Consider the following 18,365-nt stretch of genomic DNA (forward strand, 5'->3'; position numbering starts at 1 on the left):
CCGGGACTTGATAAGCAGTGACCACTCAATAAATATTTATTGGATAAGTGAAAGTGTGGGAGTGGAGAAGCACAAGAAGGGAAGAACTAGTAGAATGGAGGAGAGAGGAGTATCATGGAAACCTAAGAAGTGGGTGCATTTAAAGGTGGGAGCAGGGACTTCCCTGGTGGTATAAGGTTTATGACTCTGCACTTCCAGAGTAGGGGGTGTGGGTTTGATCCCTGGTAGGGGAACTAAGATCCCACATGCGATGCAGCCAGAAAGTAAAAATAAAATAAAATAAAAGGTGGGAGCAGTTAGTGAATCTGCCTTGAGCTCAGTACTGAAGGGTGGGCAGCCTGGAGGCTACTGCCTCTGTGTTCAGGGCAGTGTCAGCTTAATCACTAGCTAGCTAGGCTTGCTACAGGAGCTTTCTTAGCTCAGTTGCTCAGTCGTGTCTGCCTCTTTGCGACCCCATGGAGTGCAGCTTGCTAGGCTTCCCTGTCCTTCACCACCTCCCAGAGTTTGCTCAAATTCACATCCATTGAGTTGGTGATGCCATCCAACCATCTCATCCTCTGCAGGGTACTAACATTTTTTGAAAGATATTCTTTTATTGAGAATAGACTTCACAGGAGCAAACCTTAGAGATGAACAGGACACAGCCCTAAGAGGATTGAAATTGGTTTCTGACCACTAACCAGAGTGAATGGTTGAAATCCCAGGAAGTTACTGACATTGGTAAATAATATGCTAAAGATAAGGTCGTTTAGTTAAACTACTCATCAGTCCATTAAAAAAGGAAATGAGCAAAGGGTCTAATTTAGTCTTTTTGCATGAACCGAAATCTTTTTGTGACTTTATCTGAAAAGAAAGACATCACGGATTCTCTCTGGGCTTTGCAAATCACATTTTGTCAAAGTGCTTAATAGATATGGATATGTTTTTATCTGTTCTGAAAGTCTTTCTAAGAAATCTTGCAGTGGGACAGATTTGGTGGAGAAATTAGACCAGGCTTAATATAATAAGAGGGAGCACGATCATAAAAAGTGCCAGATGTTCTTCCCAGGCAACATTTTAACAGCAGGTTTTAATTCACATAGAACTTTCCCAGGGCTGGGGAAAGGGAGGCTGGGATGATGTCAATGGTTTAATAATTCCCAGGGATCCAGGCCTGGCTGTGCCACTGACCAGATCTGTGACCTGGGAAACATGATTTAACCCATCTGTATAGTGAATTAGATGATTTAGAAGCTGTATGCGTGCATGCTCAGTCATGTCTGACTCTCTGCAACCCCTTGGACTGTAGCCCCTCAGGCTCCTCTGTCCATGGGATTTCCCAGGCAAGAATACTGGAGTGGGTTGCCATTTCCTCCTCCAGGGGATCTTCCTGACCCTGGGATGGAACCCAGGTCTCCTGCATTGGCAGGCTGATTTTTTACCACTGAGCCACCGGGGAAACCCTTAGAAGCTATGTTCCTATTCTAAAATTTCTTGGGATGATCACACAACTCTGTAAATATGCTAAGAAAAACCATTGAATTATAGACTTTAAGTTGTGAATTGTATAGTATATAAATTATATCTCAAGAAAGTATATAACTAACTATATCTCTATCTTTTTATCTAATATATCTCAGTTCTGAAATTGTTAAGTAATTCGCTTAAAGTATTTCAGAGAAAGATAAAGATTATAAAGTGTGTCTTTTATAAATTAGGGAACCAAGACCTTGACAAATTGAGATGATTTTTCTTAATGATAGAAAAGGTGAAATAACTTATAACTTCCTGGTTAAGCGCTCTGGCTTTCTTGATACCTTACCTATCTCTGCAGGAAAAAAAAAGGTCCCCTTACTTTACAGAGAATGAAGAACTCTAAATCCCAGGGATTATGTATCATTTTGGCAGCACATGGAGACTAAAAGGAAAGAGGAAGAAATCAACTAAAATGAGAAGAGTGCAAGTTGAGCTAATAACAAAATTTAATTAATCCTTTCCTTCAACATTTGGGATTATAACCCAAGTGTCCCAAGATCATAATTAAATACTTCTTTCTCTTGAAAAGGTTTTTTTAGTAGAGAGGTTTACTCTTCTACTGGTAGGCATGCAGTTTGAGTTATTAGAGATAAATAAAAATAGCTTGGGCTTCCCTGGTGGCTCAGATGGTAAAAAATCTGCCTGCAATGCAGGAGACCTGGGTTTGATTCCTGGGTGGGGAAGATTCCCTGAGAAGGGAATGGCAACCCACTCTAGTATTCTTGCCTGGAGAATTACATGGACAGAGGAGCCTTGTGGGCTACAGTCCATGGGGTTGCAAAGAGTCGGACTGAGTGACTAACACACATACACAAATAGCTTAGAAAGGTCATGTGGTTTCTTGTTAAGTGGTGTGCCTGACCAATAAAAATGTAACTCATAATAATTATATGTCGCCACTCATTGATTTGTATTAATTATGTTCACTTCATAGTAATTTTCTTGACAGCATTTTTTTTGGTTGCAGGATGCTTAGGCCACATCTGTGCTTACTGTGACATGGACACTGTTCTAATAGCTGTATTTGTTCCCTTTCTGCACTTCTAGGAGCCTGGTTCCCCATCCCATGAAAGCCTGATTTTATTCTTTCCTCTTGTTCTTCTTGCCCCAAACTAACCAACTAGTGAGGACACAAGAGGGGTGATGACCCTTCATGTTAAATTTCCTTGTTTTTACCCTTACGTAGCAGTGTTCTATCACGTGACCTAGAAACACAATAGGGTGTGGGGAGCTCCTAACAAAAGCTTTTTTTTGGTAATTTCCCCCTCTTTCCCTTTTGATGCCTGAATCAGAAAAATGATGAGTGGTCCTAAGGGGCCAAGACATTCTCTCTGTAATGACTAAGTGCACAGGCTGGCCATTTATGGGTAAATATAGAGAAGGATATTCTTTGTAAATTATGAGAATCTCTAGGGAGGCGGTGAATGTCTCTTGTTTCATTTTCTCATTAGAGAGAAAGATAAAAATGCACTTTGCAAAGTCCATAATGATGCTTTGTGTTTTATGTAGGTGCATCAGAAAATGTGTTAAGCTGAAACTTGCTTACTCCTTTCCACATAGACTGCTTGATAAATTAATCCTTGGATCTATGTGTTAACCATATATTTTTAACTTGGGATGCTAGAGTAGATGCTGAAACTAAATTGGTTTTAATTTTTTAATCTCTGAAGAACGCAGTATAATTCAAGCATTTCTTACCACTGATGCCTTTTCTCTAAAGTAAATGTAATTTAGGCTATCTCTTAGAATTTCATTAAAAATGCATTTAGAAGCAGAAATTTTTTGTGTGTGTGTATGGATATACTATTTGTTTCAGATTAATTTTTCAACTTTATTAAAAAAATGACTATAAATTATATTTCCCCAAATTAAGTGGGGGGTGTGTGTGTGTGTATGTTACGTATTTGGAGGTTGCTATTGTTGTCATACTTTACCCAGAAAATGAAACTGCCAATAAACAGAACCAATACACGACTTTATTTAACTAAATAATAGGTGAATGTATTCTGGAGATTCTACATCAGCCAAGTGAGAATACCTAGATTTTGGTCTCCTGTGTTGCAGGCAGATTCTTTACCAACTGAGCTATAAGGGAAGCCCTTACTTTTCGCTAGAAACCTGGGAAAGTGTTAAATTGGGGAAAAGAATCTGGAGGAATCCAGTTGGTATTGGGAAGACATTGCTGCAATTCTGTTTGAGTTCTTCTGTGAGATGCCTTTATTATGAGCTCTTCCCTTGCAATTCCCAGGCTCATCCCCACTTGTTATCACCACAGCACCAGCCGCAGTGACCTTCCTGAGCCCAGTGTCCTCCCTTCTGACTTTGTCACTCATCGGGTGGTAGTGTCTTTCTGCCCGGCATTTGGCTAAGTCTTTCTCAAGTACTGACATCACCAGGTGCTTTGCCAGATCAAATCATCCATCACTGGTAGAAGCTGCTGCTGTTTCAGGCCGGAGAGCGTGGGTACTCCCTACTGATGCACCTGATATCTGAGTCGTACGTCCTCATCTCAATCTGTGTTCCTCCTTGCTCTTGGGCAGAGACTGCCTTGTCTGGGTGTTGTGACCTCCAAGTTGCTGAGTCTGAGGGTCACTTCCCCAGCTGACGCTCCGCAGCTTTTGACCCAGTGTACCGTGCTCTGCTTACAAGCCCTACTACGCTTCTGTGGTTTTCCTCTGGCTTCAATGGCTGTTGCTTCAAATCTCCTTTAATGGCTCCTTCTCGTCCCCCTTGAGCCCTAAATCCTGGAGTGCCCCAGGGCTCTGGCTTGGAATAGCTCCTCTTTTTCTCAACCTTGAACTCTGCCAAGGTGTTTTATCCAGCCTCACGGATTTATAAACGATCTAAACATTGATTACTCTCTAAATTATGTTTCTGGCCTAGATACTCCTCCTGATCACAGACCAATACCAGACTTCTAAGTCTAACTGCCTACAGCATCTCACTTGTTGGATGTTTAAAAGGCTGTCAGACTTAAGATGTTCAAACCTGAACTCTTAATTTTCTCTACCCCAACCTGTTTTTCTGTTGGTGGTTCCTATTTAAGTCAGTTGTACCAACATGTGTTCAGCTGCTCAAGCAAAATAAGCCAAAACCAAGATTCATCTTTGATTGCTTTTTCCTCTCATCCCTAATTCATCAGAAAGTGGTAATAACTCTTGGTTTTATTTTCAAAATACACCCTTCTTCCATTTATCTCTTTCTGGCTCTGCTTCTACTATCCTTCTCTGACTGTCACCTCTTGCCCACATGGTTGCTGGAGCCTCCTCACCGATTTCTAGAACTTTGGAACCTAGCAGCTTCCTACCAGGTACAGTCCATTGACCCACAGTGACCTGAATGCTCTTCTGAAAATGTAGCTCAGACCGTGTCATTCTGTGAATAATGGAGACTGCTTACAAGTCTTCAGTGCTTCAGTGACATCCAGCTGTGTTTAGTATAAACCCCAAGCTTCCTCCTCTGGCCTGTGAAGCCTCACATAACCTGGCCTCTCCCTTCCTTCTCCTGCTGCCATTGAGCCACACTGGCCTCTTTGCTCCTTTAATGTGCTAAGGTCTTCTTTCCTTTGGGCCTTTGCCAGAGCTGTTCCCTCAGCCTAGCATGCCTTTCCGATAGATCTTTGCAAAGTGTTTCCTTATTGTTGTTTAGATCATAGCACAGATTAAAGGCCACTTTGTCAGAAACGTCTTCCTGACCATGCAATTCAAATAGCACATGCCCTCTCTATCACGCTGCGTAACTTTTAAAAAATATTTTTAAAATGATTTATTTATTTATTTTTGGCTGTGCTGGGTCTTTGTTGCTGTGCACGGGCTTTTCTCTAGTTGAGGCGAGCCGGGGCTACTCTCTAGCTGCGATGTATGAGCTTCGCACTGAAGTGGCTTCTCTTGTGGACCACGGGCTCTAGGGTGCTCAGACTTCAGTAGTCGCAGCTCCCAGGCTCTGGAGCACTGACTCAATAGTTGTGGCACAGGGGCTCAGTTGCTCGGAGGCATGTGGGATCCTCCTAGATTAGGGATAGAATCCATGTCTCCTGCGTTGGTAGGCGGATTCTTTACCACTGAGCCACCAGGGAAGCCCACGTTGCTTAACTTAAAACAAAACTGTATCATAAATATTTTGCTATTTTGATGACTATATTCAGTACAGATGCTTTCCTTTCTAATCCCATGTATTTTTATTTTAAAAATATATTTAAACTTGGGGGATAATTGCTTTACAATGTTACGTTGGTTTCTGTATGATGTGAATCAGCTAATGGTTTGTCATGGATTTTTTGTTTCTATATGAAATATTGGCCTTTATTTTTTGCACTGTGTCTAATTTCAGTATCAGGTAATACTGCTTTAATAAAATGAATTGGGAAGTGCTCACTCTTCTGTTTTCTGGAAGAAATTACATAAAACTTATGTTAATTCTTTTTTAGACATTTAGTAGAATTTTCCAGTAAAACCATCTGGGCTTGGAGATGTCTCATTTGAGAACTTCATTAGTTTGTGATTTTTTTAAGGAATCAATCCATTTCATTTAGGGTTATCAGATTTATGTGTGGAGAATTATATGTAGTATTCTTCTCTTAATCATTATCAGTTCCCTTATTCTATGTGTATAGAGTTGATTTTTGCTACTGGTAATTCCATACCTTCAGCCTTTTTCTCTATCAGTCTTATTAGAGGTTTGTCAGTTATATTGATCTTTTCAGAGAACCAGGTTGTTATTTCATTTTTTCCGTTGTTTTGCTTTTTCAATTTCATTGATTTCTGCTCTTGTTTTATTATTTCCTTCCTTTTACTTGCTTGGATTTATTTTGTTCTTTTTATAGATTCTTAAGGGAAGCAGATTATTGATTGGAGACCTTTTTTCTAACGTATGCAGTGAGTGCTATGTATTTTCCTCTCAGCACTGGTTTAGTTGCATTTCACTCTTTTTGATGCATTTTATTCATTTGATGTATGAACGTATATATATGTATACGTGTGTGTGTTGCATCTTCTTGTTGGATTGATCCTTTTATCATTCTGTTATGCCCTTACTTATCTCCTTTTACAGTCTCTGCTTTAAATCTATTTTGAAGTCCCTTTTCTTTTTTGTGTGTTTGTGTTCATTATAGATTTTGTTATCCTGAGGTTTATATATGTGATGTGAAAATCACTCAGTTGTGCCTGACTCTTTGCAACTCCATGGATTATACAGTCCGTGGAATGTAGTCCATGGAATTCTCCAGGCAAGAATACTGGAGTGGGTAGCTGTTCCCTTCTCCAGGGGATCTTCCCAACCCAGGATCGAACCCAGGTCTCCCACATTGCAGGCGGATTCTTTACCAGCTGAAATTTATATATAACACCGTATATATACATGATTAAGTTGATAACCTCTTAAGCTTGCATGCATTTTAACAATCTTGCATTTCTACTCCCCCTCACTTCGCATTTAATAATTTTGACTTGTATTTATATCTTTTTAACATTTACCTACTTTTTGTGGATATTTTGTCATTGTTCAGTTGTTCAGTCATGTCCAACTCTCTGCAACCCCATGGACTACAGCACACCAGGTTCCCCTGTCCTTCACTATCTCCTAGAGTTTGCTCAAACTCATGTCCATTGAGTTGGCTCTTTGCATCAGGTGGCCAAAGTCCTTCCAATGAATATTCAGGGTTGATTTCCTTTAGGATTGACTGGTTTGATCTCCTTGCAGTCCAAAGGACTCTCTCAAGAGTCTTCTCTAGCACCACAGTTCAAAAGCATCAATTCTTCAGTGCTCAGCCTTCTTTATGGTCCAACTCTCACATATGTACATGACTACTAGAAAAATCATAGCTTTGACTATATGGACCTTAGTTGGCAATATGAAATCTTTGCTTTCTAATATGCAGAGTACATCATGAGAAACGCTGGGCTGGAAGAAGCACAAGTTGGAATCAAGATTGCCGGGAGAAATATCAATAACCTCAGATATGCAGATGACACCACCCTTATGGCAGAAAGTGAAGAGGAACTAAAAAGCCTCTTGATGAAGGTGAAAGAGGAGAGTGAAAAAGTTGGCTTAAAACTCAACATTCAGAAAACTAAGATCATGGCATCCAGTCCCATCACTTCATGGGAAATAGATGGGGAAACAGTGGAAACAGTGTCAGACTTTATTTTTTGGGGCTCCAGAATCACTGCAAATGGTGACTGCAGCCATGAAATTAAAAGATGCTTACTTCTTGGAAGAAAAGTTATGACCAACCTAGATAGCATATTCAAAAGCAGAGACATTACTTTGCCAACAAAGGTCCGTCTAGTCAAGGCTATGGTTTTTCCAGTGGTCATGTATGGATGTGAGAGTTGGACAATGAAGAAATCTGAGCGCCAAAGAATTGATGCTTTTGAACTGTGGTGTTGGAGAAGACTCCTGAGAGTCCCCTGGACTGCAAGGAGATCCTGGGTGTTCTTTGGAAGGAATGGTGCTAAAGCTGAAACTCCAGTACTTTGGCCACCTCATGCGAAGAGTTGACTCATTGGAAAAGACTCTGATGCTGGGAGGGATTGGGGGCAGGAGGAGAAGGGGATGACAGAGGATGAGATGGCTGGATGGCATCACTGACTCGATGGACGTGAGTCTGAGTGAACTCCGGGAGTTGGTGATGGACAGGGAGGCCTGTCGTGCTGCGATTCATGGGGTTGCAAAGAGTCAGACATGACTGAGCGACTGAACTGAACTGAACTGAGGTTCATCATAGCTTTTCTTCCAAGGAGCAAGTATCTTTTAATTTCATGGCAGAAGTCACCATTTGTAGTGATTTGGGGGCCTAAGAAAACAAAGTCTGTCACTGTTTCCATTACTCCTAGGGTAGAATCTCTGCAATTGTAATTATCCTCCCATTTGTGGATGTCTAGCTGGGGATATGATCTTGACTACACCATGTCTCTGCCCCTTCTACTTCTCCCACCGTGGTTCCTTCTTTACATCTTTTCTTGTGGAAAACTTTTTGCTAGTCTTTGGGTCATTCTTATCCACGGTTGCTCTGTAAATAGTTATAATTTTGGTGTACCCACGGTAGGTGGGCTCAGGGTCATCCTACTCCACCATCTTGGCCATACCTTCATGATGGCAGAATTTTTTAAATAGAACCTCAGGCCTTTCAGTATTATTTTATGAGACTCTAGATCTTATTTAAATTGTCTGTTTTTATTTGCTTTCTTTTCTGCTGCTCTGGCAGGGGAAGGTGGTGGCATTGCTTTTTTACTTCCAAGTGGGGGTTAGTGTCCAGGCTTCTCACTTAGACTATTGGCATTTGGAGTTCGTGCCTCCTTACTGCTGTGTGGGAGTGGCCTTTCTGGTACCTCACTAAGCTTCTGCTGATACCCCTCTGGCTGAGATGGAAACAGCCTTGTTGCTATTTCCCACGTGGCCTGAAGTCACACCCATGGGAGGGGTGGCCTCATTACTGCTGGGTGGTAGTAGAAGTCCTGACTTCCTACAAGGCCTTCTCTGGCCTCCTCACCCAGAAGAAGGGTGAGTGGGCTCCTTAGTACTGCTGTGGAAGTGGAGGTCCAGGCTCCCCGACATGGTCTCAACTGACACTGAAGGGGTGGGAGGAGCCGGGTGGAACTTGTTATCGCCTGGCAGGGACTCCCTACTTGGCTTTCTCTGGCACCACCCAGGGAAAGAGAGAACTGGGGGGTGCTGGGTCATCTTGTAATAATGTGGCAAAGATGCAAGTTCCTGCATTCCACTCATGCTTTACAGTGCCAGTGGGGATGGGGTCACAGTTCTTTCTATGGTGTTTGGAGTTAAGCTGGAGTGGAGTGTGTGCATGCTCAGTTGCTCAGTCATGTCCAACTCTTTGTGCCCCTTTGGACTGTAGCCTTCCAGGCTCCTCTGTCCATGGGATTTCCCAGGCAAGAATACTGGAGTGGGTTTTTATTTCTTTCTGCAGAGCATCTTCCCAACCCAGGGATCAAATCCGTGTCTCCTGCAGGAGAGATTGCAGGAGGATTCTCTAACTGCTGAGCCACCGGGGTTGTGGGTATTATCTAGTAATTTCTAATAGTTTAGATATTGTTTAATAATTTCTGTGTTGCTAGACTGCCCCTTGCCTGGTCCCTTGACTAGAGACAGGAGGCCTTTATTGAGTTTATTTGTCTGTTTTCCTGTGTCTGTCTGTATTTCTAGACTGCCGCTTCTTCAGCTCCAAGTCTTGGATTATGAAGGAAAAAGAAAACGGAAGCTCACTACTGTGTCATCTCTTGGGCCCTGGGGTGCCTACTCAGTGTATCTCCTTTTCTCCACCTGCTTGGGCCTTCCTGGGTTTGTGTTATATATAATGCCAAGCATTTTGGTTGTAATTAGTGAGAGGAATAGAGGAAGTGTATCTATTCCATCTTCCCTGAAGCAGAAGTCCTTTGAGTTACCCAAATCAAATCCCTTCTTAGAGGGTCTGACCGTCTGTCGTTTCTTGCCCAGTTTGTCCCTTGTGGAATCCTGTCTTTTGAACACTACTGGAACCATCGGCTAATATTGGATGAACGTTCAGCAGGTTTTGAGGATTGGAACCTGGATAACCTGCTTCTGTTGAACTCCAACCTATTGTTGGCCTGGATGCTCTTGATCTTGGGGGGAGGGGGAGAAATTTTCAAAATCCAGATTTTTAAAAAAGGAAATTTCCTACTTTTGAAATATTGGCAATTCATTTAAATTTTAAAAGAGCTGTGCGGGGCCAGAAGAAGCGTGTGTGATGAATTAACGTGGTGCACCACCAAACAGTCAACTGGCACACATGGTTTATCTGCAGGTTAACTTCTCCTCAAGCTTGAATAGTAGAAGGATAATTCCCGGTCACTTGTGGTGTGGCCAGGAACTTGCTTAGGAGATGAATATGGTCTCTGTAGAGACAGCTCTTGGCTTTTTGTCCTGGACGTTTCCTGGAAACCTTGTTGGAAGGCATATTGGATGGAACCAAGCTGACTGTTTGCCCATGTGCTATTGTGTTAGACTCTTTGATGGAACTTGGCTGGCTTGATGTGGGAACTGTGGAATGATCAGGCGTGAGGGCAGAGAGCTGTCGAGTCCTGATATGAATTCGTCAGTGCTGAGCAGACAGAGCAGCAGAAGACAGGCTATGAAGTGAGTGGGCAGCCTCATATGACTGTGAGAACTCTGGCAAGAAACAAGGGGGAGCAAGCGCTTTGCTTTTAGTGACCTACCTGGGACTAATCTGTGAAGAGGATGTAAGAATAGATGGTTTCTAGAATACTCTAAGGCAGATAGGACCCCTTCCCTGATGTTCTCATTGAAACTTGGCATCTCATAAGTCAAAGTTATGTATCTTAAGATTTTGATTAATTTTATGTATTGGGTTAGCCAAAAAATTCATTTGAGTTTTTCTGTATGATGTCCCTGAACAAAGTTTTTGGCCAACCTAATAACTTGTTAAATTTGTTTAACAAAATTAACCAATATCCTTGAATTTTATTTATCTTGGATCCCTGCTATTCAAATTGACATCTTAGATCAAGCACTTTTTCCAAGAAAAGACAAGAGTTTTTGTCTAAACCTTGTGGTCATATCTAGGGCTGAGTTCTCAGTATGATTGAATGATATTCAGGACTAGGTGCAATGTTGGCAGTTAGCATGTAATGTAGAAACTTCAGAGTGAAACAACTTATACAGTGCCCTAATTTGGCCATAAATAGCAAAGACTTGGGGCTTCCCTGGTGGCTCAGCAGTAAAGAATCTGCTTGCAATGCAGAAGACCCGGGTTCGATCCCTGGGTTGGGAAGATCCCCTGGAAAAGGAAATGACAACCCACTCCAGTATCCTTGCCTAGAGAATCCCATGGACAGAGGAGCCTGGTGGGCTATAGTCCATGGGGTCGCACAGAGTCAAACCTGACTAAAGAGACTGAGCAGCAACAGCAGTGAAGACTTAGACACTTGAAAGCTCAAGGCCAGCAATTCACTTTTATTTCTTTTGATTTTCAGCAGTGGATTTCTTTCCTGGGAAACAGTGGATGGAGGCTCAGATTTATTTTGAAGGAGTAGCAGTGGGTATGGTGCTTCCCTGGTGGCACAGATGGTAAACAATCTGCCTGCAGTGCAGGAGTTGCAGGAGGCACAGGAGACGCAGGTTCGATCCCTGGGTGGGGAAGATCTCCCGGAGGAGGATATAGCAATCCACTCCAGTATTCTTTTTTTATATATGTATATATATATATATTTGAAAAGTGTCCTGAGAAGGCAATGGCAACCCACTCCTGTACTCTTGCCTGGAAAATCCCATGGATGGAGGAGCCTGGTAGGCTGCAGTCCATGGGGTCACGAATAGTTGGACACGACTGAAGCGACTTAGCAGCAGTAGCAGTTGATAAGTGTCTTTATTTTTATTTATTTATTTCTAATGGAAGGATAATTGCTTTACACTATTGCATTGGTTTCTACCATACATCAACATGAATCAGCCATAGGTATACATATAGCCTCCACTTTTTTTTTTAAGTAATTAATTTATTTTCAGTATTCTTGCCTGAAAAATTCCATGGACAGAGGAGCCTGGTGGACTGCAATCCAGGGGTTCGCAAAGAGGCAGACATGAGTGAGCATACACACACAGGATGCACATATGTGGCAAAATTCTGATGTGGAAGCCAGCATGGATCCTCCAAACCGAACTGCCTGTCACTGCGTTTTGGGTGTAATGATTTGTGTATCGATAAATTTTGGCTTCAGTCTGTCACTCTCAGTTCCTCCCTTAATTTCAGCCTGGCATCTATGGTTCTTTTCAAATCTATTTGCAAGTGATGTGCAAAGTCCTTGAATACGGTTGAACCTCCAGAGAGGACAGTCTTCTTGTAGAGAAGACGTCTGACATCAGTAGGACAATTGTCAATGCCTTCATCTACAACTTCTGAGATAAGTTGAGTAAAGCCTGAATTAGCACACTCTAGATGAAAAGAAAATTTAGGCCCTAAGACTCCCTCAGTAACCAACACCTGGACTTCTCTAGTGGTCAAGTGGTTAAGAATCTGCCTACCAATGCAGGGGACATGGGTTTGATCCCTGGTCCGGGAAGATTCCATAAGCTGTGAGGCAGCTAAGCCTGAGTGCCACAATTACTGAAGCCCATTCGCCTGGAGCCCATGCTCCGCAACAAGGGAAGCCACCATAATGAAAAGCCTGCACACCACAGCTAGAGTGTAGCCCCTGCTCTCTGCAACTAGAGAAAAGAACCTGTTCAGCAATGAAGACCCAGTGTAGCCAATAAATAAATAAAATACAAATTAAAAAATTGCTGTGTAATGAGATATCCAAAAGGTTAAACAAAACAAAAGCAACACCAATGGAAAATTCTTTCTTTGAGATAGCATTGATTCTAGTATACTGTTTAATTCACTTTGATCCATCTGTTCATACTTATTAAGTTCTTTTACTAAATCTGGGCAGGCGTAGCTATAGTGTTCTTTGAAGTTTCCCAGGATTGCTCTGAGGGATTCCTCTGTCTCCATCTCCCAGCAATTGCTGAATAACATATGTTCTATTTCATCTTGTGTTTGGAATGTGTGCTTAATATAGCTGACAATCACATGCCCTTCAGTCACAGGGATGACCTGAGTGATACTGATTCCACTGTCTGGTATTGTACCAATAGACAGACCGTTCTCCTGCTTGTCTTGAGGTCTAGTATGTAGATTAGGCGAGAATGGCCTGCCCAGAAATGTACAAGCCTAGAACATTATTTCAGCAGTGTATTCCCTGTTGTCTGGAGTATTCAGTGGAGATTCAATCCAAAAAAAATGGTCTTCAGGTTCTGCTCTTAAAGATCATTTGATCCATAAAGCTTTCCATCAAGTACCAGTCTTTAACTATGCCATGGCAGATTGGCCATTTTTTAAATATTTATTTTTATGTATTTATTTACTTGGCTATACCAGGTCTTAGTTGCAGCACTTGAGATCTTTAGTTGTGGCCTGTGGGATTTTTTTTAGTTGCAGAATGTGGGGTCTAGTTCCCTGACCAGGGATCGAACTTGGGCCCCCTGTGTTGGGAGCACAGAGTCTTAGCTACCGTACCACCAGGGAAGTCCTGATTGGCCACCTTTTTTTTTTTTTTTTTTTACATATGAAGGTTTTCCTGTTGCTTCATCAGCAACAAAGAAGTCTGGGCCACAAACATTTCATCTGCTGCCTTTGAGCTTGCTCATCCATTTTTGCTGACTTCTTAATAGCAATGCCTTGTCCACAATCTTCCTTGTCACCTGCTGCTGCCACTGCCACTGTCTGTCTGGTGCTGGTCGGGGCTAGGGCTGGGCAGGGGAAGATAGAAGCTATCTGACCATCCACAGCTGGCCACTATCTTTGTCATGGAGTAAGGGTTAGAGACAGGAAGCAGAAGTGGAGGCAGGCTTGGTCAGTGGCTACCTCTTATACAACCAGGCAGGCAGGCTCTCATGGAAGTCTTTAGAAATGCCTATTGAGACTGAATGACTGTTGATGCTTGCATTCTTTTCTCATGAATTCAGGCTCACAACTTTTGTAGAAAATGGAGACTCCCAAGTGGTACAGTGGTAAAGGATCCACCTGCCAATGCAGGAGATGCAAGTTAGACCCCTGAGTCTGCAAGATCCTCGGAGGAGGAAATAGCAACCCACTCCAGTATTCTTGCCTGAGAAATCCCATGGACAGAGGAGCCTGGCGGGCTACAGTCCATGGGGTCACAAAGAGTCAAACACGACTGAACAACTTCACTTTGACTTTTCACTTTCATGCACTGGAGAAGGAAATGGCAACCCACTCTAGTGTTCTTGCCTGGAGAATCCCAGGGACTGAACACAGGCTCCCAGTAGGTGAATAACTGGGATGTTGCACCAAATTAAAATATTCTGTTTTTGTATTTTATGTTCGTCTCTGATCTACCTTATTTTGAGCTTTGACTTCCATAAATTAGGAGTCTGAACTTCTTCTCATCCAGGAAATGTTGTCTTCATATCCAGGAAGAATGTTTTGCAGTCAATCAACTCATCATTCCATGAGTATAATAATAATGCTAATTAGCTTTTTTTTTTAGTAGAGGTGCTGAGTACTGTGCAAAGTATTTTTAGAGGCAGCATCTCATTTCATCTCCTTGATAACCTCTATCAAGAAGGTACTAGCCTATAATGGAAAAGAATCTAAAAAAGAACGTGTGTATATATATATATATATATATATATACACACACACTCATACACATATATCTGAATACCTTTGCTGTACACCTGAAGCTAACACATGGTAAATGAACTATATTTCAATTAAAAAATGATTATTGAAAAAAAGAAAGCACTCATCATATTCCTCCTTTTACAAGGGAGGGAATTAGGCTTGGCAAGGTTAAGTGAAACTTGCTCAAGGTCACACAGCTGGCAAGTGGTCTTGTAAGGACTCAAGGACAGGCCTCTGTGATTCCAAGACAAATGCAGTCTAGTATTTGCCACCATTGCATGAGATAAACCTGTTCCTGCCCTCCACTCTCTTCCTCAGGATTTTCAATCTTTGCATAAATTCAGGGTGTCTTTATCGTTCATTTGAACCATGTGTCACTTGTTTAGCCTCTATTGAATAGAAATTCTCAGTCAGAAGTTGGTAAATTGGCCCATGAGTCAAAGACAGCCCATCGTCTATTTTTTTGTATAACCTGTGAGCTAAGAATGATTTTCACATTTTTAATGACACGTGATAATGACATATGATTAAAATTTCAGTGTCTGTAAATAAAGTTTTATTGACATACACACCCCAGCTCATTTCCATGCTCATACGTCTATGGCACAAAGCAGAATCAAATAGTAGTGACAGGGACAACACAGAGCGCAAAGCCTGAAATATTACTCTCTGGTCCTTCACAGAAAATGTTTGCCAACCTCTATTCTGAGCTGTACGTCTAGGGAATTTACATATGCTGGTGTGAGCATTCCTGAAGCCCTGGACAGAATGCTGAAAACGTTTTGTCTGCATCTGCAATTGGCTTGTGTGTTTTTGGAGGCTTTCCAGTCACTTAACAAGTCTGATTCATTCTGGTGACCTGGGTAGAGTCCTGGGCTGGAATACATTCTTACTTTGTAATTCAGGAGATCAAGTACCCCAAGGTCACCGGCTGTCACACACCTATGGACTCCTCTATCCAGAGTTTACACTGCTGACAAGGAATGACCTAGATGTTTTTACTAGGATGGGGTACAGGTTGTTAGGTGTTTTGCCATGCGTCTCACTGTGATTCCTCACCAGGGGAACAGTACCGATTCCCCTCACTGGGTTCCCTCTTCTCCATGATTGCTCCCTTCTTGTTTTAATTATTCCAACTTCATTTTGCCTTCTTCTTTGCTTCATTTTGAAAGAGTCCCAACTGCTTTTCTTGCCAGTTCTCTACTTACTTTTCCCAGGGCTCAAAAATGATCCTTGAGGATGATGTCATGTCCATGTTTATCTTTCCTCTCTAGCATGACATTGATTAAATAAGTATATTTTAATTGGTGAGCCGCCTTCTCAGGGTGTTGATCATTGTAAGGACCATGGCCAGTTTCAGCCTCAGTTAACCTGAGTCGATTTGTACAATAGCCATGGAATGTTTTGGCTTCTACTGCAGCAGGAGTGGCTCATATAAGTTGTATAGGCTTTTCAGAAACTGCGTAATTTCATGCAGAAATTATGCGAACCAGATGGTACCCTTTTGAGTTGCCAGACACGCATATTTTAAAGAAATATGGTGTATCTATTCTCCTTGGTACATTTAGGTGGAGGTTCTTTGGGAATGGAAATCAGCTGAAATTGCCATAATTGAAAAATTCTTGGAAGCTTGTCATCAAAATAAGGACTGTAATTTCAGAAGACTGGCATAGATTGTTAAAGAATGAATATTATTGGATTTATTTAATTTACTTCTCCAAGGACAAAAAGCACTATGGACAGCATGACATGTTCTTTTTTTGATAAGGCTATTGATTTGCTCACTGAGGTCTCTTGAGGGTATTTGGGGCAGTGAGAAAAGGTGGGTGTGAGGCAGGGGGAATGCATGGGTCCGTAGGAGGAACAGAGAAGGAGGGCCAAGCCATTTAACCGGAAGCTATTGGGATGGGGTCATGTCTCTCTGAGAAGGCAAGACCCAGGACAATTTGTAGGTTAAGGAAGGGGTAGAGCCTTGGGTGAAGGCACGCTTGGTGGCTCAGAAGGTAAAGAATCTGCCTGCAGTGTAGGAGACACAGGTTCGATCCCTGGGTCAGAAAGATCCCCCGGAGAAGGGAATGGCTATCCACTCCAATATTCTTGCCTGGAGAATTCCATGGATGAAAGAGCCTAGCAGGCTAGAGTCCATGGGGTCACAAACAGTCAGACATGTCTGAGCGTGCATGCACGTGGGGTTAACTACTGTTACCTCCGTGTCTCCATCCCTTTCTCCACTTTCATCTGGTTTGCGTTTCCAGGGTATTTCCTGCTTCTTGTGTTGGGGGTGAACTTCTCCCTAGTCCCCAGTAGTAGCTGACAGCCTAGGTACAACTTGATGTGTTTGCAAACAGTATCTTTCTTCCTATTTAACTAGAAACACAAGCGTCCTTTCATACTGAATGGTCCAATAACCCTGGGGTACAGCAGTTTTAGACTTCAATCTGCCTCTGCTTTGTGATCTTGGGAGAATCACTGAACCCATCTGGGCCTCCACTTTGATGGAAAATGAAGAGGCTGAACCAATGCGTCCTTTCCAGGTTAAATCAAGAAGGGGAATTAAGCCTATTGAGCAGTTTGTACCTGTTGTCACAGGGGCTTCCCAGGTGGCACAGTGGTAAAGAATTTCCCTGCCGACACAGGAGACGTTGAGTTTGATCCCTGGGTCTGAAAGATCTCCTGGAGAAGGAAATGACAACCCATTCCAGTATTCTTGTCTGGGAAATCCCATGGACAGAGGAGCCTGGCAGGCTACAGTCCATGGTATCACAAAGAACTGGACTCAGTTAAGCACAATCTTTTGATGTTCTGACTACCTGCTCTTTGTTGCCAAACTTTTATTTAATCTGGCTCCTCCCCTCGCCTCCTTTGAGCAGTTCTCTTAGGCTTATTTGAGATGCTGCCTCTCAGGCTTAAGTCCTAAAAATTCCCACTGAATGAAACATAACTCTTCACTTTTAGGTTGTGAATATTTTTTAAGTCCACAGTAGCCAAGTCAGACAGAAGTGTGGGTAACCTGGAGACTCCATACTTGTGCCTGGTATCTGAAGTCTGGGCAGTCTTGTGGGATGGAGTCTTGAAGTCTGTGGAGTCTGATGCCAGCTTTGGGTAATCAGTGTTAGAACTGAATTGTAAGACACTCAGTTGGTATTGGAGAATTAGGGAATTGGTTGTTGGGTGGAAAGAAAAACCCATACATCTGATGTCAGGGTGTTTTGAGTATAAATGGATCCTTGTCTCTGATACTTGTGTAAGAAGATACACAGGCTGGAACATTGTGAATCTGGGTTGACGTTGAAAGAATTGGCATCACAGGGGAGAGAAAGAGAACTCCTTCCCAGGAAGCTTGGTGCCCTTCCTGAGCTCACAGGGTCAGGTCATATATTTTTTTTATTGAGTGAATTGACGACAGGGACTCTGATCTGGAGAAAGTTTGATGGAGGCAAGTGGAAGTGACCTTGGATAATTGAACGGCAATGAGCTTCTTTACCAAACATCAATGGCTGAAGATTTTCAACTTGTCAGTATTGTGTGAAGCATTTCTTTGGGCTAGAACCTTCTCTGGATTTAATTTTAGCATTTCTTCAAGAGTCTTAACCTGTTTCTTGAGCATGCATTCTTGCAATAGGGCAGACTTTTGTGAAGTGGTGTGGGTAAGATTTACAGGATCTGA

At 42.3% G+C, this 18,365-nt stretch overlaps 1 protein-coding gene and 1 pseudogene across 38 annotated transcripts in view; one reads left to right on the forward strand and one right to left on the reverse strand.

The window, feature by feature from the left end:
• Window positions 1-18,365, forward strand: part of SH3GL3 (SH3 domain containing GRB2 like 3, endophilin A3) — a 151,604-nt gene that overhangs the window by 29,153 nt on the left and 104,086 nt on the right. For 16 of the 38 annotated variants that reach the window (XM_086364299.1, XM_086364294.1, XM_086364306.1 and 13 more), the window contains exon 2: window positions 7,391-7,533. The exons of the other annotated variants lie outside the window; for them this stretch is intronic. In XM_086364299.1, coding sequence (XP_086220425.1) covers window positions 7,399-7,533 — 135 coding nt within the window. In that variant the 5' untranslated portion in view covers window positions 7,391-7,398. The remainder of the gene's footprint in view (window positions 1-7,390; window positions 7,534-18,365) is intronic. 38 annotated transcript variants of the gene reach the window in all.
• Window positions 12,224-13,385, reverse strand: LOC147349572 (actin-related protein 3-like; annotated as a pseudogene).

Source organism: Bos grunniens, chromosome 21 (assembly GCF_055505025.1).
Source record: "Bos grunniens cultivar Pamir isolate PY7600 chromosome 21, Bosgru_T2T1.0, whole genome shotgun sequence".
NCBI lineage: Eukaryota > Metazoa > Chordata > Mammalia > Artiodactyla > Bovidae > Bos > Bos grunniens.